We start from the raw sequence: 27,655 nt of genomic DNA, 5'->3' as shown, positions 1-27,655 counted from the left end.
AGTAATGACAGGAAATATGATGAATTATTGCATTTTTATTTCAAACACATAAAAGTGTTGTTGTTTTTAAGTCAACAATCTCTAATGAAGTAAGTTTACTAGAAAGTTCATACATTTATGATCAAATAACATTTGACTGTTTTTACATCAGCTGTACCACCTGACATCACAAGAGTTTCAGTCGCCTACAAGAGCTGCATGATGTGGCACAAAAGTCACAATTATTTTGACTGAATTAGTGGAAATGATGAGTTTTCATGTTCGCTGAAAAAAAGTGATGATGTGATATTTATTGAGGTGTGAACCAAACAAACATGTTTTCTTTGACCTGGAGAAGATTTTTAGCTCAGATCATCTCTGCAGCTCTACACCACCTCATTATAAGACTGATTTATCACACATTTTTACTTTTTCAAAAAATTGTGATTTGGTTCTGGTTCTGCAATTTGGATTTTGCACTTGACCATATTGTGATTTTTTGTGATTTTATTGTGATTGTGATTAATTGTGCAGCTCTACTACCTACCAGTTGAAAGTAAGTATTTGGAGCAGCAGTCTCCTGTTTCCTGTTCAACCTCTTTTCCTCACTATTAAAGTACGACTGTTACAGTTATGACACCCCGACATTTGACAACATACAAATTACTGGATAATTTTTTTTCAATAATCTCAACATCTTTACTTGTATCTTGTATTTTTTGTTGTTGTTGTTGTTGTTGTCTATTGTTGAGTGCACACTGAGATTCCTCTAACAGAGTTTCAGACTGCTGAGCTCTGGTGTACAGAAACCTGTTTTCGTCCAGGTGATGGGAAAAAAAATCCAGATTATTTTCCATGTTTCTCATGGATTGAATTGTGGGTGCAGGTGTTCGCCTGTATCTATGTTCATACAATATTGTGTTAAAGTATACATGGATATGCATGTTTGTATTTTATCTGCAGGCTTGGTACTTTTGTGTACATGCATAACATAATATGAAGTAATTTAAGTTTACTTATTTAAAAAGTGTATCCATATATTAATACTTATGTTCTGTTTGCTCTGTCAACATGAACTAATAAAAGGTTTGTTCACAAAAAATAATAATAATACTGTGTCATGATGAAACTGGTGATTTACACTCCTACTCTTTATACCTGATTAAATCATGTTTTGGTAAAAAATCTGACAGAAATCTAGGAACATTTTTATAAAAAATATATTTTAAAACAAATATGATTGTAATAGCACATTTTTACACCTCACATCACGTGTGAAAAGCAAAACTACAGTTGACAGATTTTAAATCAAACACTCACGCTGCTACAGGAAACCTTCACACACACATTCTGTGTGATGGAAAGATTCACAGATTTTCCTCACAAACATGAAATCATACTTTGATACAGTTTCCTACAGTAAGAATCGCTGCGTTACGACATGCAGAATCACATTCTGAAGTTTCACTGGTTTACAGTTGGACATGAAGGCGAGTTTAAAGTCCACATTTCATAAATGTATGTAGAATGTATATATGTAGACAAATAAAGTGAAAGGTCACGTCTATAATCGATTTAAGCCCCGTTCATACTGAATTCATTTCTTCAGGAGAGCTGGGGAGACTGTTTTTCTGTTGAGGAGTGAGGGCCACTATTTAATAACATTAAATCCAGGAGCCAGATGCCTGAAACTCTGCGTGGGTTTTAACTTGTACACAGTATGAAGATCTCTTCTGGCTGCTAGCATGAAAGGCATCACATAGAAAATGGATTCAAAGCGTCTAGATTTGTTTCACTCACATATGTGAGTGGTCATTAAGGGGGTTAGGGGTCCTTTAAAAGGTTCTTGGGATCCTATTTGTATCTGATGAGTTAATCATTTAAGGAAACTGTGATTGCCAAACAGGTCCAAGGGTGCTTTAAGTGGTCATTGAGGAGGTTCTAAAGGTTAGGAGATTCTAAGGGTTATGTGGGTTTTAGTGGTTACTGAGGAGGTTCTGTGGTATTTTCAAAGTTTTGATGGGCATTCCTAAGGTTCCTGAGGTCCTTTTAGAGGGTGTTTTATAGGTTTTAGTGATTATGGGGGAGATTCTATAGTACCTTCTGAGATTTGATCATCACTGAAAAGGTTCTAGAGGCCCTTTAGGAGGTTTTAGTGGTTACTAAGGAGGTTCTATAATATTTTCAGAGTTTTGATGGCAATTGAGAAGGTTTCAGGGTGCTTTAGGAGTCATTAAAGGGATCATTTTGTAGGTTCTAGTGGTTACCGAGGAGGTTTTAGAGGGTTCTAGAAGGTTCTACATGTACTATGGTAGGTGGTTCTATGGGTTGCTTAGTAGGTTTTATTGGTTCTTTAGTATTTTCAGAGTTTTGATGGCCATTGAACTTCCTAAAGGACCTCTAGAGAACATTCTCAAAGGGTCATTAAGGAGGTTTTATTGGTCAGTGAGGAGGTTCTATAGTAATGTCTGAAGTTTGGTGGCTGTCAGAAGGTTCTAAACATGCCTAAGATGGTTGTTTAGTAAGTTTCACTGGTTATTGGTGAGTTTCTAGGGTTCTCTTAGATTTTAGGGGGATGATTTCCTTTAATGTGTGTGTGTATTTTCATATTAAAACTTTAAAAATGAAAAAAACAGGGGAGCCACTTTAGGTGCTAAAAATGAAACATTTATTCAGACTTCATGACATTTGATTTGACATATAAACTCTGTCCTAGCTGTGAAAATGCTGATGAGGAGCACCTAAACTCTACAGAAACTGGGAGAAAGCAAAGTCAACAGAACAAAACATGGACAGGAAACTTGAATCATCATATAAACAGGTCAGGAGATGTAAACACTTCCAAGCCATCATCACGTGGAAGTGTAACAGCCTCCAGCCAAGTTTTCCCCACAGGACATGAATGCACCATTAGAGACAGAGAGATTCAGTGAGCAGGGTGTGATCCAGACGGCTGATTCTGCTGTGGATCCTGCTCGGGGTTGTCCTGTCAAAACTTATGTCACCTCCACCACCTGCCTCAGCTCCTCTATTAGAGGAGCCAGCTCCTTCTCCAGACTCATGATGAGACCTGAGGACACACACAGAGGACCGTCCTTACCGTTCAATAATAATGTTCTCCACAGGATAAAGTGTAATGTCTGTGGTGATCCCCTGACTTTTCTGATGACACCATCAACACAACACAACACAACAACTCTATACACAAGATACTACGACAAACAGATTGAATATAAGCATATTCAAATTCCCTCTGACTCCGTGACCTTTCCTCTGCAGAACTACAGCGTTTAGTTCTCCTGGTGAGCGGCTGAAATTATTATCATGTTTGTCTTTCTTTTACACTTTAGCCTCTGAATAAGACACACAGAAATATGAGGGAAAATATAAACTCACTGTTGAGAAACTACAATAGAAAATCTTATTATATGATTAATTACAACCAAGTTCAAATTAAAATACATTTTAAGTAGAGGTGCAACAATTAATCAATTATTAAAATAATCGCCAACAATTTTGATAATTGATCAATCACTTTGAGTCATTTTTAATTAAAAAAGATGTCCAAATTGTCAGATTTCAGCTCCTCAAATGTGAATATTTTCTGGTTTCTTTTGTTCTTTTCTAAGAGTAAGTTGATTATCTTTGTGTTTTGGATGTAATAAGAAATTTGAGGATGTCAGCCTGGGATCTGGAAAATAACTGACAAATTAATCTATGATGAAAACAATCATTAGTTGCAGCTCTGCATTGAATATCTTTGGGTTGTGACAACATTTCTCACCATTCTCTGACATTTTATGGACCAAACAACTAATCGATTAGTCGAGAAAATAATCAACAGATTAATCACTGATGAAAATAACTGTAGCCCCAGTTTTAAGTGTTCAAAAAAGGAACTTCAACTGAAAACATCACATGATTTACAGCTACTTGAGTATCTGTGGGGAGATTATTTCTAACTGATCACTATTTGTAGTGATGACAGTATAACTGCAATGATCAATGGTCAATTAATCAATTGATTGTCAAGTATTTCATAGATTGCCAACTATTCTGATAATCAATTAATAGTTTTGTGTCATTTTAAAGGAAAAAGAACACATCTTTTCTGATTTCAGCTTCTTAAATGTGAATATTTTCTGCTTTCTTTACTCCTCTCTGACAGTAAACTGAGTATCTTTGGGTTGTGGACAAAACAAGACATTTAAGGACGTCATGTTGGACTTTAGGAAACAACGATGGACATTGCTCACCATTCTCTCACATTTTATGGACAAAACAACTAATTGATTAATCAGTAAAATAACTGGCAGATTAACCAATAATGGAAACTGAAAACTGAAGAAAGATCACATGATTTAGTTGAAATCTGCAAAACAGCTACTTGAGTACCTGTGGGGAGATTATTTCTAACTGATCACTATTTGTAGTGAGCTGCAATGATAAGTCAATTTAATTGCAGATAATTCTCTGATTTCAGCTTCTCTAATGTGAATATTTTCTGCTTTCTTTACTCCTCTCTGACAGTTAACTGAATATCTCTGGGTTGTGGACAAAATAAGACATTTCAGAATGTAATCTTGGACTTTAGGACACATTGATCAACATTTTTCACCATGTTATTTTATTTACAACTCAGTTTATTTTTAACAACTTGGTTCCAATTCCAAATTGGGTTTATTGAGTTCAGTCAGAGCTGTGGAATATTAAATCATCCGTCTTTGTTCACTGCATCTGAGCCTTTTGTGCCCTCAGGTCTGTATAAACTACAGGTTAAATCAACTTATTTTTAAAACACAAAAATGTGAATTTATCGTCATCTTGTCCCCATCCGCAATGAGAAGCAGGTCATTATAGGTTACTGGTATCGGCTGAAAAAAACACCGGACTGCGCATCCCTATCAAAAACAAATGTTGCAGCGGACGCAGGTGAACAGTGTACATTGAACAGAGATTGTTACCTGTGTTGGCGCTGCTGCTGGCAATAAAACTGATGACCAGTGGTAACCGATTGAACTGCACAATCTGTTCAGAACAGACACACAACAGACATGTTAGGCTGAAAACAGGATCATCATCACAGCTCATGTGTTGCACTGATAAGAGTGACTGTTTCATTTATTATTAACTATTGCTTTTCACAGTAGGGTGTAGACCTATTGAACTTGAAAGTGAATTGTTTGTCTATGAAATCACATGAACATCTAAAAGCTGAGTGGAGCTTCCTCATGAACAAGCAGAATACACCCTGTACAGTTTGGAGGTGACTGAGACTAACCAGAGGGGCCAAAACTCACAGAATTTATCAAACAAATCTATCCTCACTAATGATCCATGGAGTGATTATTGTAGAGCTGGGGTCTGACCTGGTAGGTGTTGTAGTAGCAGATGATGCTCTTGTTCTTGGAGAGGCCCAGCTTGCTGCCCTGATCTGTGGCCAGAGCGAACGTGGACAAGAAGCCGGGTCTCAGCGCGTGGACCGGGGCGTTGTCATTGGCCACTGCAGGGACACAGAGGCAATGTTAACAACAACTCTCCAGAAGGGTTAGAGGCTGCTCCGCCCTCTTTCTGCCCGCACTATTCATCTTAAATATTGTCTTACAAAATATGCATTATGCAATATACAGTTTAAGGACACAAAACCACTAACAGTAAAATGTCTGCTTTCTGACAGGAGATGGTCCTCCTCCCAACAAGACCACAGTATCATGGATCATACAGTCATGATGTATACACAGTAGTTTGCCCAATATACAAATGAGGATAGAAGGGTTCAGAAATGTTTTCTTACCTTTGATAACAGGGACACCGTCCCTGTCTGTCACTACAATAGCATGAAGTCCTTCAACACTGCAGGAGAACAGAGAGGAGATTTTACAAATGACTCAACTCTGCACATTCTGTTTCACTGTCAGCTGTGACACATAGCACAGGCCTGTCACAATAATTATGGAGTTATGAAGGTCAGCAAAAATGATCGAGGTCATGTTAATACTAGGGATGGACATTTCAAGTCAAAATGCTATTCGATATTTACTAGGCACCATTAAAAATTATTCAAAGGTCGAGGGCAACACACACATTCATGCGCTGGAGCTGAGGGCCACACCAGTTTCCGTACATAAACAAAGCTCAGCAGCTTGTGCTGTACTATCAACTTCCACAAAAACAACATGGAAAAACCATTACAGCATCTGAGCACCTACTTTCATTATACGGTTGCTTAAAATGAGGCTTCATGTTCACACAGTGTCTCTTAACTCTTGCACAACATTACACAATAACGCACAAGCCTCTGGGAATAGCCATATTAGCAACAGAGAAGCAACAGCTACAGAGCAAATAGAAAAACAACACAAAACACAGCAGAACTTAGAGCTTTCCAGCCGCTATTTAACCATCATTGAGCTTGAACTGATACCAGCAGGTGCTCATTAAGAAAGCAGTCAGACACACATGCTGTCATCAAAAATTAACTCTTTGTTTGATCAACTCTGAAATAAAATACATCAGTGTCTGCAGACGTCCTGTCTGTGATACTACCTGGGCCTGTAATAACATGAGATCTGATAGTATCATGTTATTTCCAGGTGACAGTAAACCAAGAGAAAATAGATTTTAAAAGATTAAACGAAAGTCACATGAACTATTCATCTTTTTATTATTTAATGAGTATTTGAATATTCGAAAATCACGACCCATCCCTAGTCAATACGTCATACAATATTGCCTGCTGTGTTTTTATGAGAATGTAACCAACATTTTAGCCAACATGATGCCAGAAGAGACAGCACGGTTTTCTTGGCCATTGCAAGACTGGGCTGTAGCTGGGTGATTTCCAACCTTCCTTTGTGCCATGAGGGAAATGGAAGCTGTAACATCTGACTGTGTGGAGTGGATGTTTGGTTTATCTAGGGGGACCCTGAAGATGGCAGTGAAGGCAACAATATTCTTAAGAATTCAAAGTTTATTACTCTTTGAAGGGGTGCACTTGCATTACTGTGCTATTTTATTATCATTATACTAGTGGCATAAAATTGACTTAAATGACATTAATATCCTTAATATATATTTCAACCAAAAAAAGTTTTTGTGACAGGCCAAACACAGCTTTACCATCATGCAACACCAGCCATACACACCTTTGCAACTGTTTGTACAGATATCTCTTCAAATCCTGCAGAGAAAAACATGGTAGAAAGAAAATACCCAAGTTAGACAAACTTCAACATGAGTGAAAATCACTGACAAAGATACAGGCAACCATGTCAAAGGGATAGTTCACCCAACAATGAAAACTCAGTCATTATCTACTTGCCCTCATACCGATTTAAGGATGGGTTTAGTTTTGTTTTCCTGTGAAACTCCAGCAGTGTTTTGTGGACTAAATTACTAAACCTGACCTTCAATCAGCATGAGAGTGAGTAAATCATGACAGAATTTTAATATTGGGGTGAACTATCCCTTTAAGTACAGTTAGGTAGGGGGCCTTGTAAAGGTACAAAGTATTCTCCTGTGTGAACCAAACCTCACTGAAAAATCTGCCAATTTAAAGTCTTACAGGAACGTTGGTTACAGTAAACTCTCAACATTTACTGACAATTACATTCACATATGGGTTTACCCTCAAGCGGTGGGTTGCCAAAATGTTCTACACAGAACCACAAACAGCATGCAGCTGTTCTGGTACAAGTATCACCCTCTATATACATTTTAGTTCGTTTTTTTCTCTGTGCTAGAGGAGGGCAGGGCACGAGCTACATGGAAGAAGAGTGACAGACAGGCCATACTCACATCAGCCATGGCGGCCAGTCTTTTCTCGGTTTATCCGGACCGCTCGGCAACTGTGAGGAGAAAACAAGCTCCATTAAACATTCTCAGCGATAAACACTGTCAGGTAATAGAACTATAGCTACTTTAAAGCGCATTAAAACATGCTAACAGGGTAGCTAATGAGCTAGATAGGTGGCGATACTTAGCTAACTCTTACTTCCTGTTATCAATGACCTGCCAACTGCTGAATTTTACCTTTGCGGTATAAATGAAGTTGAAATGATAAAATAACACATAAAGTAATGCAATACAACCCTACATACCTTCTTTAAGTCCTTATTTGATTGACTTCACATCTAACAGCTACATACTAGACAAGAGGAGAGGCACGAGCGCAGGTCACATGACAGACTTGTTTTGTTTCCGGCTTTAGATGACGTATTGAGGAGCGTCAGGACTGCGCGTCACGGCTGCAACCGACGCACGACACGTTGCGCAGGACTGCTTTATGGAGGACCAAATGTCACAGAAATTTATTTGATCTATGAATAGACAATAAAAATGACGAAGATTAATTATAAAAATATTTATTAATGAAATACTAAACCATTAATAAATAATTCAAATTTTAAAAGGGATTTACAAAACAATATAAGACAGTCAATAAGTTCATTATTTCTCTGTACATTCATAAATTCATCAATAAATAATGGAATTTAGAAATCCATTTTGAAGATGCAGTTTTAAAAAAAATAAATAAATAACTGAAATCATATTAAATCAAGAATACAAATTTAAGTTTCCATTCATCTTTTTTTTTTTTAATTTTAGTTTACAAACTCAAGTAGAGAAACAAAAGTTGACAAAAAGTTACAGAACAGAATGTAAGATACAAACATGAAAAATCAAATAGTAGTTTACAGATGTACAAACAAATTGCACCTTAAAGGATTACAACTTAAAAGGTAAGAGATGTAGACATGACATCATATAGTGTCTTCCGGGACTCACATGATACATAGCACATTCATCTTTAAAATAAGTTATAGAGGGTTTACTGTTTTTTCATTTTCATTTATGTGTATGATTTTTACCCATGACGATCGATGATTCGATACCTTTCTTTGGAGATGTTCCATATAAATCAAGACCTGAAAGAAGTCAAATGAAGGACAGCCATTTCCATTTCCTGGTTGATTTCCTCTATTAGCTGTTCAATTTGATTAGTCAAATAGCCTCTACTTTCAACCTCTCAGCTGTGGCTCTCTAACCAATCAGAGATCTTGTTACATCGCATGGCTTATTTGCACTGTTTTACCTTGATGCCAATTTAATTATTTTAAAAAGAAACCTGAATCACATTAATCCAGTTTTAATGAGAAAACAATGGCTACACTTACTCAGCAATGCAGGCCACAAAAAAGAAAATAAAAGTAAAGTGATACAGGGCTTCAAACTGTAAATCCAAGGTGATGTGATGAATGTATCTGGGAACAACCCATGCATCTTTTACACTATATTCCTACATTATTTCAACAGCACTTTAAATTTTAATTAATTAAAGACACATCAAACACAGAGACTTTGTAGTTTTAGTTTGTAGAAACATAATCAAGAGGCACTGAGCAGTTGTCATATCCCCGAGACCCAGTCTAAATATACCCAACTATTAATAGAAGATCCTAACAGACTGGGCTTCACATGTTCTCTGCCCTGACAACACCACACAGCTCTGTGAAGTGTCTGGGAGGAAGTTTTCCACACTGTTTGATCGTGGACTTGTAGACTCAAACATGTGAGTTTAATGTTGTGTGGCCTGTGGGCCTACATACTCTACTGCTGAATTAAGAAGTGGTACTTTATTTCTGTATTGTGTGTTATTTTATCCTGACTTTACTCTTCTGATTAGCATGGGGGACTTCCAGCAGTTTGAGCAGGACTTCTACCAAACAGGATATTACATAGATGACCAGGGTCAGACTGTGGCCTACTATGATAACTACAATCCCACAAGCCCTGCTTATTACGACGAGTGAGTATTCAGACTTTTGAGAACAGCCCTAGATTGTGCCTCTTGTGTATTTTCATCTCCTCTGAGTCGTATTGGCGTCTGATTGCTATAAAGCAGTGATTCCCAAGGACTGGGTCGGGACCCACAGGTGAGTACACAGGAGATATTATTTGGGTTCCCAAATAAATTAAAGGACTATGGAAGAAATTCTGCAAATTTAATATTATGTCTGCAGTCCACCAGAACAATGAGAGCCTGTTAATTCTGTCTAAATGCACTTTTTTTTGTCTCATTTAGGCTGAAACATCTCATGTTTTCCTGATAAGAGGAAATAAAAAACAAAGAGATGGTCTGTTAACTCAGTCTAAATGAATTTATTTCTCATTTATAAAATTTTAACTCATATATATTTTCAATAAAGCACCAAGATAATAAAGAATGAAGCAGAAATTTTTAAAAAATGGTCAAGAAAGTTCACTTATACACTAAATATGAAAATTGAACTCTTTGCAGAATTTTTATTGATAAGGCTTATTGTGACTTGGGTTGTGACAGTTTGTCTTTGTTCTTAAAAAGTGGGTCCCCAGGAAAAAATCTGGGAAACACTGCTATAAAGAACACCTGTCATTACACCTGCTTTGCTTTTTTATACTGAACCAAACAACACCAGCATAACAGCGTCCCAGTGTTTGATGTTATTTTGTGGATGTGTAAAGGAGAACTGGATACTGTGCTTCCGATGAGAGTTGCTCCATGGTGCATGAAAATGATTTTTCTAAATTATCTGGATCATCTGCATATGCTTCCATACCATGCTACCTATGAGGCTTCCACTGGCCAAGTGGCTAATGTACAGTTAACTTGAATGGGAATAAAATGATTTTATCATGTGGCTCTCCTAGACTTTCCAAGTGATATTGGACTGAATGGATCAAATTCTGATAGTGAAACGCGTCATTTTGTGGTGGTTGTGTAATCTTATTACCAATGTATCTTTCACAATGTAAGCTTATGAAGAAAAGTCTTTTTGGCCTGTAGTGCATCACATAACGTTGTAATTACACTGTTTGACCTCTATGTAAAATTTGCTTCAGAGTATGGCTCAGTTACTGGGGCCTTGTTTTGGAGAGCATGACGCCGTTCCAGAAATAACAGAGCTGTGATGTTTAAGGGCCTTTCAGACACAAAACGCCCAAAGCTCAACTGGGTTGATTTTTTAGCGCATCTCGTGCTGAGCCCAAGAGTGAGCGCAGCTCCATGTCCGAAAGGCCCGAAACACAACAGCATCTTTGTCTCAACTGTCAATATTGCTTTCTAAACAGTAAATGTCCTTTACCATCCCTGTTATACAACAGTTGATCTTGTTCTCTACCAGTATTTTACTATTCTTTTTGTACTGCGGTTTTAGTAATAATTTTTTGGTTTAACTTTTGTTTCATTTATATTACTTTTATTGCCTTGCAAAGCACTTTGTAAAATTTGTTTTCAAGATATAGTTGATTCTAAAAGTCAGGAAAACTCAGCCTGTGCTTTACAGATTCTGTAACCCCACTTTAATCAAGGTGTAATACAAAATCACTGAATTATACTTTTCAAATGTATTGAAAAATAATTTCATCCTATTTCTTAGATAATATATCAATATATTCAGTTTCATTTAGTCTTATGGTGTGTAGTCTATTCACCTTCATAGTGAAGATTCGCCATAGATCATAGAGTGACTCCTTATGTGAACATGGTAAATATGAGTCCACTTGAGGGCACCAGAAGTCCGGGCCTTTTCACTGGGGCTGTCAAAAGGCATTCTGGGACATGTAGGAATGTACTAGCTAAAGTAAACATGGGCGTTGCAGGTTTTGGAAAAGACTGTACTTCAAAATATTATACTTTTTATAACAAATAAATTCTGAAAAGACTTGAATATTACTGATTTATGACACTTAGAATCAAAGGAGTATTTGCTGACACATTTTCCTGCTTTAAATTCGTGTACATCAGTCTTTCTTTTACACACTTTCTGTGAGGGTTTATATGAATATTTTTTGTTGTTTTCAGTGGAGCACAAGCTTTCATGCCGGGGTCTGTGGATCCTTCCATGGAGCAGCAGTACACAGAACAGTTCTACCAACCTCCCGTAGGAAGCACAGGAACGGATTCTCTCGAAGAGGAACCTCCCCTTCTAGAAGGTAAAAATATCATGTTTCCTGCTGGCTGGATTTTTCATGTGGTCATCATAACTACCCACCTAGTATTAGTTTAACTCTAGCCAGCAATCGTCCCCTCATGTAGAGGTCAGATGTGTTGACCCCAGGAAACAGCTGGGAAACCAACTAATCACTGAAAGCAACATTCCTGTGTTCACGTTCTAAATAAAAGCCACATGGCACTGTGACTTCACCCCATACTAACAATCAACATTTTTATACTGCATGCAAACAACGTACACAGATTGGATTTTCAAGTATTTGTTTTCTTTTCCCCCTCTTTTCTGTTCATTGTCTAGAGCTTGGAATCAATTTGGACCACATCTGGCAGAAAGCACTGACAGTGTTGAACCCCTTTAAGCCTGCAGATGGCAGCATTATGAATGAGACTGACCTGACAGGCCCGATCCTCTTCTGCATTGCACTGGGGGTCACTTTAATGATGGTGCGTTCCTAGCATGGCACTGCCTATCTCAACAGCATATACCACCATTACTAGGAACCTTATTCAGCATTCACTGCTACAGATGGGTAACAAATTCAAAGAAATCCATCTATCAAAACTCTAGAACCTCATCAGTAACTACTAACACCTACTAAATGATCCCTAGAATCCCCCAAAAAGATCACTAGAATTGTCACAACCACTAAAACTTCTTCAGTGACCACAGAAACCTTTTAAAGGATCCCTCAAACCTGATTTGGCCATCAGAACTCCTCAAAAAACTACTAGAACCTCCTAAAAGATGAATCTCAGTTCTTAAAAAAAATATTCCTAAGAACCTCTTAAAGGACCTACTACTACAACCTACTAAACAACCATTAGAACCTCCCTAATGATCTGTTGAATTGCCTAAAGGACTTCTAGAAACCTTCTTAACGACCATCAAAACTCTGACAGTACCAGAACCTCCTCAATGACCCCTAGAATCTCCGTTAGGACCTCCAAAACCTTCTCAACAGCCATCAAAACTATAAAAGTACTAGATCCTACCTCAACCTGACCACTTAAACCTCTTCAATGACCACAAAACCTTTTTCAGGGCCCTTCAAATCTATTTTAAAGGCTCCTTACTCACTGTAATAAGCACACCTGTTTACTACTAAGTACTATAGAACCTCCTCAATGACCACAGCATCCTCCTAAAAGATGGATCACAGCACTTACAAAAAGACCTAAGGACCTCTAGAATTTCTTCAGTAACTACTAAAACCTATTAAATAACCCCTAGAACTTCCCCAATGACCTGTCGAATTGGCTAGAGGACCTCTAGAAACCTTCTCAAAGGCCAACAAAACTCTGAAAGTACTAGTACCTTCTCAGTGACCACTAGAACCTACTAATGATCCCTAGAATTTCCTCACTTAGATGAATCTCATCACCTAGAGAAAGAATCCCAAGAAATGACTACTAAAACCTCCAAAACACCCGCAATTTTTTTTAAAGCCCCTAGAACCTTATTTAGATTCTCAGAATAATGTACTTGTATGAGGGAAACAAATGTAAAACCCAATAACCCATGTAATCTGTCACCCGTCTCTATATAATATATGCAGTAGTGAGATTTAACAAGTCTCTGTTTATGTTTTATTCTTAGGCAGGTAAAGTTCACTTTGGTTATGTGTATGGGACCAGTGCTACAGGCTGTACTGGGATCTACATTCTGCTGAGTCTGATGAGTTCCATAGCGGTGTCTTTTGGCTGTGTGGCCAGTGTCCTGGGCTACTGCCTCCTGCCCATGGTGGGCCTCTCTACATTAGCCGTCTTCTACTCACTGCAGTAAGTCTGTTCACTGGCTGAATTGTATTCTTTGTCTGTGTGACTTGTTTGATGTTAAACTCAGAATGAAAGGTAATGTGTTACTTCAGGAATGAAAGTCTCACTAAATAATATCAACTTGAAGTCCACTGACTAGCTTTTTTGGAGCTTTCAACAGAATTCTAGATGTAGGCAAAACTACTGAATAGCGTTGAAGTACTTGAGATTGGCGTTGGTCTCGTGACCACTTTTTGAAGGACTCTGTCTCATCTCAGAATCACATTTTTACTTGTGTCAGTCTCAGACAAAGGGGACTCACAATTTTATTTGAAGACTAGACAAGACCACAACAGAGATATCACTAAATTGCCTCTGACTTGGTCTCACCCTGCCTTGGTCTTTGTCTTGACTTGGTCTCAACCCCTAAAACTCCTGGTCTTGTCTCGGTCTCACTACACTCTAGTGTTGGTCATGACTTGGTCTTGGTTTAGGTGGTCTTGACTACAATACTGCTCTTGAGTAAGGCACTTAATTTTAAGGTGTGTTGTAAAAGGTAAAGCTCAGAGATCAAACTCAAACAGGTTGGGGACGGGCTTCTGAAGGACACCACTGTATGGATTTATTATGACTTGACTTAGGTACTTATTTTAACCCAAACCACGATCTTTTCCTAAACCTAACCAAGTAGTTTTCTTGCCTTTATTTTAAAAATCTACCTGGACGTTAGAGGGTAACCTACAACAGCATAGTTTGAAGCGTAGGGTTACAGACCAAGCTGGGTTATTTAACAAGTTGTGAGGAACCAGAGCCACTTGAAATACGTCCTTCCCTCCAGCTCCTGGCTCTGATGCCAATAACCAGAGACTGTGAACAGTCCGTTTTGGTTCGATAAATTAAGGTTAGGCAACACTTTAGGATGACAGAGTTCAAGAGTTCAAGTCAGGTTGACTTTCTTTGTTAAAATGCATCATATCTCTCATATTGTTTTCACAGAGGCATCCTGGGTACAGTTCTGGTTTTATTGGGGATCTGTTGGTGTAGTTTCTCTGCTTCCAAGATCTTCATCTCCACTCTGGCTATGGAGGGTCAGCAGCTGTTGGTGGCTTACCCATGTGCCCTGCTCTATGGACTTTTTGCATTGCTAACTGTCTTTTAACTATCACCTGGTTAAACCCAGGAGGAAATCTTAGTTATCTTATCTTTTTTTTTTGACAGTTAAACACACAATATTTAAAGGGAGGTTATGTGTTCATCCTCATCTGTTTGGGTAAGGCATCCACTGGGAATTAAAGGGAATGCAGTGGATGACTGCATATCACAGAACTTCAGTTCATACAAATAAACTCCACGATATGATAATGGACGCTGAGAAGTATTTTTGCATATGTACAAAATATTTTTCTAATAATTACATGGTAGAGGTTGACAGTGATAATGATCTAAAATAATAGTACCTTGATGTTCTTTTTATTTTTTATTCTAACATTTTGTTGAATAAAGATGTATTTAATAAGTGTATCTCACAGACATTCTCAGTGTCACTTTGTGGGATTCTGTAAGTGTCCTGTCTTAAGTCCTTATAAATTCTTTTTTGTAGCTTTTCTTACTTGTTCTGCAATGATCTTTCCAGACCAATGCAAACTGCGGCGATGTTACAATTGTACGTTTCCCCCATTAAATGGTTCCATGACGACTGCTTTCTGTATGAAGTTAAAGTATGCCCTGCCCTGCTTGCCCTGTCCCAATCCCATGACAGAGGTAAAAAAAAAAAAAGTCATGTCCTGTCCAAATCCCGAAAGAAAGGCTTTCATCCTATCCTGTTCCCGTTAATCCACAGTCAAGCACCTGCAAAAAAACGGACCTATTGTTCTTATGATTCCCGCTCCTGCTTCCACTTGTTGACTTTTTTCCACCTCCCATCCAAGTTCCGCGTTCGATAGTGAATTGACTTGGGGATCCCAGATGAATCCTGTGCCCTGCAGGATTCCTGAAAAAATACCAGCCCATAGCACACAATGCCTTGTGGTACATGTAAGCACTGCCAGCATAGCTTAACAAGTGGGAGAACTTGGTCAACATAGCAGCACTGAGATATTTATGGCTTCAGTTGATGACATTTACCATCAAAACTGACTGGACATCCAGATAAAAAGTGCCAAATAATTTATCTGCCTGTATTTTTAGTTCTATTCCAGAATTTAAACGGTTCCTCCTTGGCCCATGCTACACCCTTACAGTCAATGCCTATATTGTGTAGGACCCCACAAGGTATGCCAGGGCCCCACCTCACCCTTGTGTCAAGCAGGTGTCAGTGTTTACAACTTTAATCAGAGAATGAAGCAGAACTAAAGAGAAAATAACATCCAGAGAGTGAGTGGGATGAACAGTAATCAGGTAAACTTGCGTTTCCTCCTCTACAAGTTTGATATCACTTATTCACAGTAACGTTAAGTTGTTGTGACTGATTGCAGTGCATGATGCTCCTCCCTCTGTCTGTCTGATGGCAGTCCGTCTGTCTGTCTTACAGATGCATCCAGGGCTGCTCTGTGACTTTGCACATTGGCGCTCATCAAAGGTGATAAATAGCTGCTCTCACTTCTGTCAGCTCAGAGAAGAACTGCGGTGAACACACCTTCATGTGCGCGTGCACACTTTCCCGTGGCAGCCTCTGTCTGTCCAGACAATATATGGACATGATCCTCTGGGGGGGGACATCATTTTACAATAAGACAATTATCATCTGTCTCTCAATCAAGGTTAAGTTACAGCCAGAAGTGTAAAAAGTATCAGATCCTTTACTGAAGCAAAAGTACTAATATTACACTGTAAAAATACTTCACAACAAGTTTAAGTCCTGCATTTAGAAAACCTTACTGAAGTAAAAGTATGGAGATATCATCAGATAAATATACTTAAAGTAAATCAAGTCATGTTACAGTGAAATGTTCCCTGTCAGTGTTATTATTGCATTAATGTTACCACTGTTTACTGCGGTACTGCTGGCTAGTGTAATCTACAGCAATGCATCATGGTCTATAATGCCATCAAATGTCTGTAGCATCACTGTCCTGTGAGAATCACATATCTCTAAGAATTCAGAAAAAAACACTGCTTTTTCAGCTTTGTAGATTAAAAAGTACAGCGTTTGCCTCTGGGATGTAGTCTAGATGCATGGAGTTGAATAAAATACAAATTACACTACTTGATGTAAATGTACTTAGTCAATTAACTGACAGCCAGGCAGGAGACCCAAAGCTCAGTATAGTTTCTACATTTTATATATCTAAATATATACATTTTATTCATTTAATAAATAAATATTATATACATTTCTTATTTGTTTTAATGTCAATATTCACTTAGCTAATTCTATTCATTAAATTGTTGTTTTGTACCTCATTCTTTTACCGACAGATGGAGCAAACTGAGAGAGGACTGTAATGGGAGCACTGGGCTGTCAGGTGTGAGGGTGTGGGAAATGGTTTACATGGCTCTCCGGCTCAGATGGGAGGGCTCCTTAGCAGAATTTTGCTTAGGGCCCCATGGAGATCAGGACCGCCTCTGCTTACAGCAAGTTTCATGAAAATCAAACCTGTAGTTTTCCCGTAATCTTGCTGACAAAGAGACTAACAAACAGCGCTGAAAACACAACCTTCTTGGCCAAAGTAATATTCATTTGTTTTCTGGAACCGCTTATTCCCGAAAGGTCGTGGGCCAGAGTAATAACTATGTAAATCCTGTGTCCAGTCAAAGTATTTTAAAGCCTGCTCCAAACCTGCTCCGTCTCAGTGGATCTGTATATTGCACCATGAGAAAATGAGCTGGATTATGATCTTTCCAATTTACATGAATTGTATGTGTGTGTGTGTGTGTGTGTTGTGATAAGCAACCCAGTGAGGACAACACACAGGTAGGTGTGGATGGAGGTGTGATAGTGATATTTTCTGTAAACTGTTTTTAGAGTTTCACCTTTAAGTTATTCCAGAGTTTTCATTGAAAAGCATTGACATACATCTCCTCTTAACTATGGCTTGTCATTCCCTTTTGTTGCAGCAGAGGGAGCCACAACACCAGAGTTTTGCAGTGTCAAACCCATTCTCACCAGCTGAGTGAGGACATATGTCTCTGCAGTCCCACATGATAAACAGTGTTAGGAACAGAGAGAATGGATTTAAATCTGACAGTAAGTTGTTATATGGTTACCTACCCAGTGTTGGAAGTCCCTTCCAACACACAGCTTTGTCATTTCCTTTGCAGAAACACTGCTGTATTGGTCATGCTATCGTCCTATTTGGCATTTAAGAAGGAGGAGAAGTGGACGTGAGCAGAGGAGGATGTTAACAGTCACAGTCCACAGAGATGTGGAGAATTCAGAGGAAGAAAAGGAACTAATTTTTCACACAGCCTCGATGATGTATGGGGGTCCGAGCAGACTCTGACAACTGCCAAGTCGGTGATGTTCTGCAGACGACCTGCCTTAAGAGCAGTGGGAGCGGGCGGGGGAGGGGGCACGGATGTCGACACAATTCCCTGTGATATTAACGGGTACACTTCTGAGGGTCCCGGTCCAGTCAGCCAGGTGGATCCAGGTCCTCAGGTGCTGCACGAGCTGACAGCGTCGACCTCTGAGGGACTGAATGCCGAGGCCGTGATCTCTCTCTGGTCTGTTTGTGCTCTGTGTGAGAGTTCTACTGCAGTGACTCACACAGAAACACCACAACACTGTTCATTTACTAATGCTGATATACTGATGGGTGCTGTTAATGAAAAAAATTAAACAGTCCTTCAAATACCATTAATTAATCCTTAATCCACACCTACAAGTACAACCAGTACTTAAATCTAAATTAGGTTAGGTGTTTTGTGTCTCTGTGATCGTTTTGTGTTCTTTTGTAGTTGTCTTGTTTTTCTCAGTGATTATTTTGTGGTTCTTTGTAGTTGTTTTATGTCTCTGATTGTTTTATGTTTCTGTGTAGTTGTTTTATGTCTGATTGTTTTGTATTTCTTTGTAGATGTTTTATGTCTCTGACTGTTTTGTGTTTCTTTGTAGTTGTTTTATGTCTCTGACTGTTTTGTGTTTCTTTGTAGTTGTTTTATGTCTCTGACTGTTTTGTGTTTCTTTGTAGTTGTTTTATGTCTCTGATTGTTTCGTTTGCCTTTGTAGTTGTTCTGTGTCTCTTTGACATCATTTTGTGTTCCTCTGTTGTCAATGTGTCTGTTTGTGTCTCGTCATAGTTGTTATTTGTCTCGTCTTGGTAGTTTGTGTCTCCTTGTTGTACCGTTGTGTCTTTGTATTTGTTTCCTCTCCTTGTGATTGTTTTGTGCTCATTTGTGAGTATTTTAATGTCTCTGTGATCATTTCTTGTTCCTTTGTAGCTGTTTGTGTCTCTTAGTGGTTTTTGTGTTCCTATGTTAGTCTCTTTGTGTCTCTAGAAGATTTATTTCTCCTCAGTGTAGTATAATGTCTCCATCTGCTGTCACTGGGTCATTGTAGACATTTTTTGTCTCTTTGCGGTCACCTTGTATTTGCATGATTTACCTCTCCATGAATCAGACAGGTTGGAAACAGACCTTGGTTGGTCAAAGTTATTTAAAAATGAAAACAAAGCTGCCTTACATATTTTCATGAGCAGTGTGTCATTATTTATGAAGTGAGTGTATCATCAGTAGGCTAAATCTGCTAAATCCATGTTATTATTATATTTATCCATTATCATTTTTCAGCTTTTGACTAAATATATATTCAATTACATTAACAATAAAGTAATCTAATTATTTAGATAATACATTTCAGTGGGGTGAATATATTATATTAATGTCTGAATATATATTTAACCGGTCTGCTAAAGTAACAGCTATTGACGGGCAATTACAGTTTGAAAACGGGCCCTTAATCAAAACTTGAAATCCGATTTGACTTTAATTAATTTAACTAACATATACCTGGAGACTCCTGCCTGAGCCTTTCTGACAAGTTTTGGATAGTGTTTTATAGTGTTGCAAGACCATGGCTCTGGTACGTTACCAAACCATGTTTCAATTCCACCCAAAAACTCCTGAACAAAGAGGTCGTGAACAACAATTTAATGATATAACTCCACAATTCAGTGCTACATAATTAGTATATATATAGTCTTTTCACATGTTTTCAGCGACTATTCTAATGTATAATATGTTTAGAAGAAAAACTTTTTTTCCTTTACACAGGCTGTAAGAAAAACAGCCATTTCTGAGCCTTCTTTAACTGGGTGGAGATGTGTGATGTTCTTTCTCGTCTTGGTTTTGTTGACGTTGAGCAGTAGGTTTTTTTCTGCGCACCACTCTGCAAGAATGTTAATTTCCTTCTGATATGATGTTCCATTGTTTTTTAAATCTGGCCGATGATGATGTGTCACCTGCAAACTTTGCAATAGATTTTTCTCTATGTCGAGGGTTGCAGGCATGGGTGTGCAGTGTGAATGGGAGGGGGCCGAGCACTCGGCCCTGGGGGACTCCGGTGTTGAGCACTAGAGTTGAGGATCCGTCCGTTAAATCACTGGGCAGCTCATAAAATTTGTAACAGGAAGAAAGTTAAAATGCAAAGTCACTGGATGGTTGGCTACTTAATGACCTATAGGGTGGGAAGAAAAACATTAGTCGGGTGCAAAGTAACAAAAAGCCACCTCATAAGTCATTGACCTTAAAAAGTAAAACCCTAAACAGTTTGGGTAACAGCTGTGACCCTCGGTCCATGCTGAAGTACTTCACGGGGTACTTTCTTGCAAGGAACTCTCAAAGAGAACTTCCTTTGAGGCTGGTAGGATTGGCAGAGCCTCACCTCACACATGGCCCTGACCTCAACCTTAACCCGGCGTAACCTAAACCACAACATAACCCTTTAATTGGTTAATTCTGCTTAAGACCTTAGAGGAAACGTGCAACACGCCTGGTCCTACATCCACAGTGTGCAAAAAGAAGACAGTTAGCTGAAGTGATAGCATAAACAACAGCCAAAGAGTGTTTATATGAGTGAGAACACACCAGCCTACAGAGGGAATCTATGTGAGGGAACATGTGTGTATGTTTGACAGAAAGACGAGGGAAAGGGAAGGACAGTCCCACGGTGGGACCGTGAGGAGCAGGCCCGGTCTCTCCTCTCCTGACTGTTTGGACTGGTTAAAGAAAACAAATCCCTCTGGCCAAGCGGTAGGCTGAAGACAAGCGCTCCTCGGGCCCCCGCCTCTCCTGCTACTTTACACTAAACTCTTCCAGATGATTTATGGGCTCGCTCCTCGCGGAGACTCGCTCCTGCTCACCTTTCATTCACCAGAGCTCGGGCTGACGGGGATCTCCGCTTGGTGCACTGTAACCCATCATTAACCGGTGTGTTCCACATGACAGATAACTGACTCAGCCCACAGTCTGCTGCGAGGGAGACCTGCTGCTTAATCTGCTTATAGAACATTCATGTTGAATTTTCCAACGATGCAATATGGATCAGTTATACTTCTGATGAGCCCAGAGTGTTTTCTGAGGGTTGCATCAGTGTAAAGTCATGGAACAACCAACACGCTGATTATTTCAGCCCAGCTGTGAAGACAACTTAAGATAGCAAGAGCTTGGCAATCAGCACCATGTATTTTCCAAAGTTAAAGAAGCAATATGTAGCAATTATGCGTCCAAAAATAAGTAACAGCAAGTTTGAGCCATAGACTTTATATTAAGTATGTTGAAATCCTGTTATATTTCTTATTATTTCTTATTAAGTCTTTCCCCGCCATTGATGAAATTTTCCGTCATTTAAGACACAACACTTTTCCATCAATTACAAGATTTAACATCAATTGCTCTTTTCACTGCCAGGCGGTAGGGGACGCTGTGACAGATGACTTGACAAAAATTTGTCACTTGATGAAGAAGAGAACCGCCAGACCTCAGCAGCAGCAGAAGAAGGTGGTGTTACGTAGCTTGAGACCCTCTTTCACCAAAATGCTGTTTTCTCTGTGTTTTGTCTGAAAAGTGGATTAATTTGATGCAACCAACAAGCATTCAAGTGCTTATAAAAAGAATGAATGAAGCTAGAACAAGTCTTTTTTTAAGTCTGAAACTATCAGATCTGTTCATTCGTTTAATATATTCCGTGGTAACGTATTCATAGAACTGAATGTTCTGTCGGTGCTGAAAAAATTGTGAATTTTATCAAAAAATTTACACTGGCGGGGAAAGAGTTAATATACAATCTATGGTTGAAGCTGGTTCATTGTGATTAGACAATAATAAGAGACAATGACATGGTGGCGCAGTGGTTAGCACTGCTGCCTCACAGCAAGAAGGTCCTGAGTTCAAATCCTCCAGCCAGCTGGGGGGCAGCGGAGTTTGTGGCTGGGGCAGGGCCTTTCTGTGCGGAGTTTGTGTGTCTGTGTGGGCTCTCTCGTGGTTCTCCGGCTTCCTCCCACAGTCCAAAGACGTGCATTAAATAGGTTAGTTGGTCAACGAACTGGCGACTTGTCCAGGGTGAACCTGGATGTCAGCTGGGATAGACTCCAGCCCCCCCGTGACCCTTCAATAATAAGCAGACAATGAATTAATGAACTTACACTGTAAGTTGATCAGCTGTCTGTCAGTTGTCTGACAATGTAAAGTTAAAGCTATTATCCTCAAAACAGTAGCACACTGCTCTGAAGTAACACACTCTGGAGTTGGAGTTCAGTGACCGCCTTCTGCCTGCCAGATTCCATTCACATTTTGGTCAATTTAACCGCTACTCCTTTTAAAAGATTATTAATAATTTCTTCCAACTCATAAACAGAGACTTCCTCATTTGGCAAAAAATTGGCATTAATTTGAATTCTAATTAAAGTGAAATGGGCAACAATAACACAACTTTATTTCAAAGAACAGCATGGCTGTTTAAAGACAAAGCAAAAAACATATGGCTTTTTAACTTTAACTGCAGTAAATATGTTGAATCAACTCTTCCATTTTTTAAAGTTTAAGTAAGTTTAAGAATCTGTAGTTTTACTTGACTTATACTTGACCTTCTGTATTGTCTCACCTGTTTTGTGTCGTTTCACTAAATAAAAAAAGAAATCACGTCTTCGTGTGAAAATCCAAATATGCACTTTATCACTCATCAGTTACTTTGCTTCATATCTAAGCTTTCTAATTATTACACAATAAAACGTACAATAATTTGTTATAGACTTTGGGGGGGGAAGTTGAAAAGTTCAGCATGGTGGTCCACAGCTACAGCAGCACAGAACACATTTGGATGTGCAGAGACTCGGGCCAAACTAAATACTGGTGCTGTTTTCCCTCAGCCTGCCGTAGGCCTGGTGCTGCTCCAGCCGCTGTTTGGAAAGATGAAAGACACAGATAAAGAATTGGCACTTTGTTCCTGGTGAAAGTAGAAGATGTTGGAGTCAAGACCTGTTAAATCATTCAGTGAAAACTGCTCAGTGTAGCAACTGAGAACCTGAGGCTGGATTATTTATTGTTTATTTTATGTCATGTACGAGTTATTGGTCGCTGTAATCAATCCTCTTCTCCATACTGGCCCTGAAGTGATCCCTAACACCTACAGTGTAATATATGGAGAGCAAAACACACTCTTTAAATCATGGAATTAATTATTATGAGGAGCACTGTAAAACTGCATCAGATCAAGGGTGGTAATCAGGGAGAGGGGTCTTCATCCTCTGGGAGGTTCAGCCTCTTCACCTCTCTTCTGAGCTGTCTTCCAGTTTATCTCAGTTAAAGGAGTTTTTCTTCATCCTCAAGGATCAATGGATAGATTTTAAAGCCCCTTGAGGCAAATTTGTGATTTTCACAGAGACCTGGATCCATCGCAATATCCTGGATCAAGCTATTACACTTGATGAACGCCTCCATGTTCGAAAATGTGCAGCAAAAGTGCCCTCAAAATGCGATAAAGTGCACTACAGTGTGGCTTTCTAGTGTGCAAAACATGATTAAGTGCTCTCTTGGGTGTCCAGTGTAGAAAATGTGATGTGGAGCCATATAGGTTGACCTACATGCGAGGAAAGTAATTGGTGTCCACATGCTGATAAACCAGTGGTTCTCAGACTGTGGGGTGCAGAGCCGCTGCAGTTGGGGCCTGGATGACCCACGAAAAAAATATGGAGTGAAACTAAGTTGAATGAATATACAGAAATATATGTAAAGTTTGCTGATGCTGTCATGCTGGCCTGTATTTCACTAAACTTAAATTGGTTGCTTCCCTAATGATTGATTTTTAAAAAGTGGCACATGAACTTCTTTGGCTTGTGTGTCATGGTTTGGGATTCTTGTTGGTTGTTTCCTGTTTTATTTTGATAGTTTCTGTTCCTCCCTCATGTGTTTTGGTTTTACTTCCTGTCTTTGTCTGTGTTCCCTCCCTTTGTGATCACTGATTATTTTCACCTGTCTCTGATTGCCCTCACCTGTGTCTTGTTTTCTTCCCCTTCCTAGTGTATTTAATCCTGTGTCTTGTCCTCTTTTGTTTGTCGGTTCATTGTCACTTTGACTCTCACCCTCTCGTCTCGTCTCGTCTCGGTCAGTGTTTCCCAGTGTCTTCGGATTTATGGATTTTTGGTTTTGTTCCTCCCTACCTGTTTTTTGGATTCACCCCCGTCATTCATGTAAGCTTTTGTTTGGTTTTTTGTTCATTAAATATCCTTTTGAACTGCTCTCCTCTGCCTCCTGCATTGCCTGCGTTTGGGTCCAACCCTGCCTTTCCCGAGACCACCACAACAGAATGAACCGACCAAAAAGGATGGACCCAGCAGGCACCTTCCAAGAGCAGAACTGTGGCAATGGTTTGGACAATATTATCCTGCAGAATGTCACTTTAATGGCCACCCAGAAACAGACACTTTCAGTCCTAACTGCCCGGATTCAGCAGCTAAACATGGTCTTGGCCCAGGCTTCATCTCAGCCTTTTGGCATCCTGCCAGCTACCAGTAAGGCTAGCCTTTGGCCTGCTAGCCCCCTGTCACCACCATCTCCTGTCCCGGTGGGGCCGTCGCCGCCACCATCGCCTCCTGTCCCGGTGGGGCCGCCGCAGTCATCTCCTCTTCCGGCTGGGTCGCCGCCATCATCTCCTCGTGTTCCGGCTGGGTCGCCGTCACCATCTCCTGTCCCGGTGGGGCCGCCATCGCCGCCACCACCAGTTCTTGTCCCGGAGGGGCCGCCACCACCAGTTCTTGTCTTGGAGGGGCCACGGCAGCCATCTCCTGCTCTGGCTGGGCCGCTGCCACCACAGCTGCCATCACCAATTCCTGTTCTGGCTGGGTCTTCACCAGTTCCTGCTCCGGCTGGGCCGCCGCCGCAGCCGCCGCCTCCAGTTCCTGCTCCTGCTCTGGCTGGGCCGCCGCCGCAGCCGCCGCCTCCAGTTCCTGCTCCTGCTCTGGCTGGGCCGCCGCCGCAGCCGCCGCCTCCAGTTCCTGCTCCTGCTCTGGCTGGGCCGCCGCCGCAGCCGTCGCCTCCACTTCCAGCTCCGGCTGGGCCGCCGCCGCAGCCGTCGCTTCCAATTCCTGCTCTGGCTGGGCTGCCGCCGCAGCCTCCACTGCAGTCTTCGCCAGTCCCTGCTCCTGCTGCGGCTGGGCCGCTGCCACTGCCGCAGCCGCCACCTCCATCTTCACCTCCTCCTGCTCCGGCTGAGCCATCGCCACAGCCATCGCCACAGCCATCGCCACAGCCATCGCCACAGCCATCGCCACAGCCATCGCCACAGCCTCCAGTTCCTGCTGTGGCTGGGCTGCCATTGGAGTTGTCGCCACAACTGCCAGAGGGGTTCCACCTCCGTCTTCGCCAGCACAGCCGGCCGCCTGCTCGTCCGCCAGAGGGGTCCCGCCTTCGCCGCGGGCCTCCTGCTCGTCCGCCAGAGGGGTCCCGCCTTCGCCGCGGGCCTCCTGCTCGTCCGCCAGAGGGGTCCCGCCTTCGCCGCGGGCCTCCTGCTCGTCCGCCAGAGGGGTCCCTCCTTCGCCGCCGGCCTCCTGCTCGTCACCCGTCTCCAGAGGGGCTCTGCCTTCGCCTTCGTCGCTGGCCTCAAGAAGGGCTCTGCTCCTGCTCTGCCCTGCACCTGGGTCGTCCGCCTGAGGTCCCTACCTCTGCCCCGCCCTCAGGCCGTCCGCCTGAGGTCTCCTGCTTCGCCTCTGCCCCGCCCTCAGGCCGTCCGCCTGAGGTCTCCTGCTTCGCCTCTGCCCCGCCCTCAGGCCGTCCGCCTGAGGTCTCCTGCTTCGCCTCTGCCCCGCCCTCAGGCCGTCCGCCTGAGGTCTCCTGCTTCGCCTCTGCCCCGCCCTCAGGCCATCCGCCTGAGGTCTCCTGCTTCTCCGCCTTCGCTTCGGCCTGGCCCTCAAGCCTTCATGTCTGGCCCCTGTCCAGTCCCCGGGGCCTATGAACTCGGACTTCTGATCCTTGTTGCCAGGCTGGGTGCCTGAGATCGTGACTGATTTTGTTTTGCCCTCCTCTGGACCCCCTCCGCCCACCCTGCTCCTCTTGGACTCTTTTTTTTTTTTTTGGACTGAGGTTTTGATTTAGTTTATGAAGGGACGTCTGGGATCCGTCCCTAAAGGGGGGGGTACTGTCATGGTTTGGGATTCTTGTTGGTTGTTTCCTGTTTTATTTTGATAGTTTCTGTTCCTCCCTCATGTGTTTTGGTTTTACTTCCTGTCTTTGTCTGTGTTCCCTCCCTTTGTGATCACTGATTATTTTCACCTGTCTCTGATTGCCCTCACCTGTGTCTTGTTTTCTTCCCCTTCCTAGTGTATTTAATCCTGTGTCTTGTCCTCTTTTGTTTGTCGGTTCATTGTCACTTTGACTCTCACCCTCTCGTCTCGTCTCGTCTCGTCTCAGTCAGTGTTTCCCAGTGTCTTCGGATTTATGGATTTTTGGTTTTGTTCCTCCCTACCTGTTTTTTGGATTCACCCCCGTCATTGATGTAAGCTTTTGTTTGGTTTTTTGTTCATTAAATATCCTTTTGAACTGCTCTCCTCTGCCTCCTGCATTGCATGCGTTTGGGTCCAACCCTGCCTTTCCTGAGCCCACCACAACATTGTGAAGAGGGCATGCCAGAAAAAAAAAGTGTTGGAGAAAGAACTATTGTTCCTAATGGTTAAATAGTTAAAAGTCTAGTGTATAAGATTCAAGGGGATCAATTGGCACAAGGTCGCAGAAGTGGAGTATTATACTCATAAGTGTGTTTTCATTAATGTATAATTGCCTGAAAAAAAGAATATTATGTTTTTGTTACCTTACTGGTTGATTCCACCAAGCGCTGCTGGTGGAATCACAAGCATTGTGTAGAATGGCTGCGGCTGACGTGACACAGCCGTAATGCGATGCAGCTGTGGCTGGTGGAATTTATCCGTAAGAATTAGCCCTTTATATCTACATGCGTGTGGAGTCACAGAGGCTGCCATGTTGAACTGCCATGTTTCTACGTTGGCCAACTGGCCTTTCTCGTTCTTCATGATTTTCATGGCGATTACAATTTCTCCTGCATGCATGGAAGGGGAGGCTGAGGTGACCAGTATTCAGTAAGTTGTAGTCTTCAACCTTACCAACAGATGTCACTAAATACTACACACTGGTCCTTTAATAGTCGGCCAATGTTTCCAATATGAGTTATATTACAAACCATATTATGTATAAGTGTGATTGCTGCTGTTGACATATTTGCACTATAATTTAAAATGCTGATATTACACATTGGATTTCAATGCTTCTTTTATAGTTTGTTTTACTCTATTGCTTATTTTTGCTTTTGTTCTTATTCTAATTTGAATATCTTTTTATACTTTTTCTGTGTGTGTAGCATGAAGGGGGCTTTAACTGTTACGACTTCAAATTCATTGTACAGTCCTACATTGTAAAATGACACATGAATAAATCTTTGGACCATGATGTGTGATACTGGATACGCTTATGCAATTTCACAACATTTGC

General features: G+C 40.9%; 2 protein-coding genes across 2 annotated transcripts; one reads left to right on the top strand and one right to left on the bottom strand.

Moving 5' to 3' along the window:
- Positions 1-2,624: 2,624 nt before the first annotated feature.
- Positions 2,625-8,223, bottom strand: lamtor3 (late endosomal/lysosomal adaptor, MAPK and MTOR activator 3). Its single transcript, XM_084743015.1, has 7 exons — positions 8,079-8,223; positions 7,777-7,826; positions 7,125-7,159; positions 5,774-5,832; positions 5,349-5,482; positions 4,944-5,007; positions 2,625-3,049 (listed from the first exon to the last, which is right to left on the bottom strand). The coding sequence occupies exons 2-7, from the start codon at positions 7,783-7,785 to the stop codon at positions 2,976-2,978; spliced, it is 375 nt and encodes a 124-aa protein (XP_084599141.1). The 5' UTR covers positions 7,786-7,826; positions 8,079-8,223; the 3' UTR covers positions 2,625-2,975.
- An 887-nt stretch (positions 8,224-9,110) lies between these two features.
- LOC146311346 (protein YIPF7-like) lies at positions 9,111-15,258 on the top strand. Its single transcript, XM_084742389.1, has 6 exons — positions 9,111-9,550; positions 9,665-9,787; positions 11,822-11,952; positions 12,270-12,415; positions 13,569-13,750; positions 14,723-15,258. The coding sequence occupies exons 2-6, from the start codon at positions 9,666-9,668 to the stop codon at positions 14,883-14,885; spliced, it is 744 nt and encodes a 247-aa protein (XP_084598515.1). The 5' UTR covers positions 9,111-9,550; position 9,665; the 3' UTR covers positions 14,886-15,258.
- Positions 15,259-27,655: the final 12,397 nt, after the last annotated feature.

This window comes from Lutjanus erythropterus, chromosome 18 (assembly GCF_056507025.1).
Source record: "Lutjanus erythropterus isolate fLutEry1 chromosome 18, fLutEry1.hap2, whole genome shotgun sequence".
Lineage (NCBI taxonomy): Eukaryota > Metazoa > Chordata > Actinopteri > Lutjaniformes > Lutjanidae > Lutjanus > Lutjanus erythropterus.
Note: the sequence above shows the minus strand (reverse complement) of the source record. Positions and strands in the feature narration are given on the sequence as shown.

Coding starts and splice junctions, on each gene's coding strand:
- LOC146311346 (XM_084742389.1), top strand. CDS start 9,666: ATGGGGGACTTCCAGCAGTTTGAGCAGGACTTCTACCAAACAGGATAT. Junction 11,953..12,269: donor GGAACCTCCCCTTCTAGAAG/GTAAAAATATCA, acceptor TTCATTGTCTAG/AGCTTGGAATCAATTTGGAC. Junction 12,416..13,568: donor TGGGGGTCACTTTAATGATG/GTGCGTTCCTAG, acceptor TTTTATTCTTAG/GCAGGTAAAGTTCACTTTGG.
- lamtor3 (XM_084743015.1), bottom strand. Junction 5,008..5,348: donor GCTACTACAACACCTACCAG/GTCAGACCCCAG, acceptor TGTTCTGAACAG/ATTGTGCAGTTCAATCGGTT. Junction 3,050..4,943: donor CAGCAGCAGCGCCAACACAG/GTAACAATCTCT, acceptor GTGTGTCCTCAG/GTCTCATCATGAGTCTGGAG.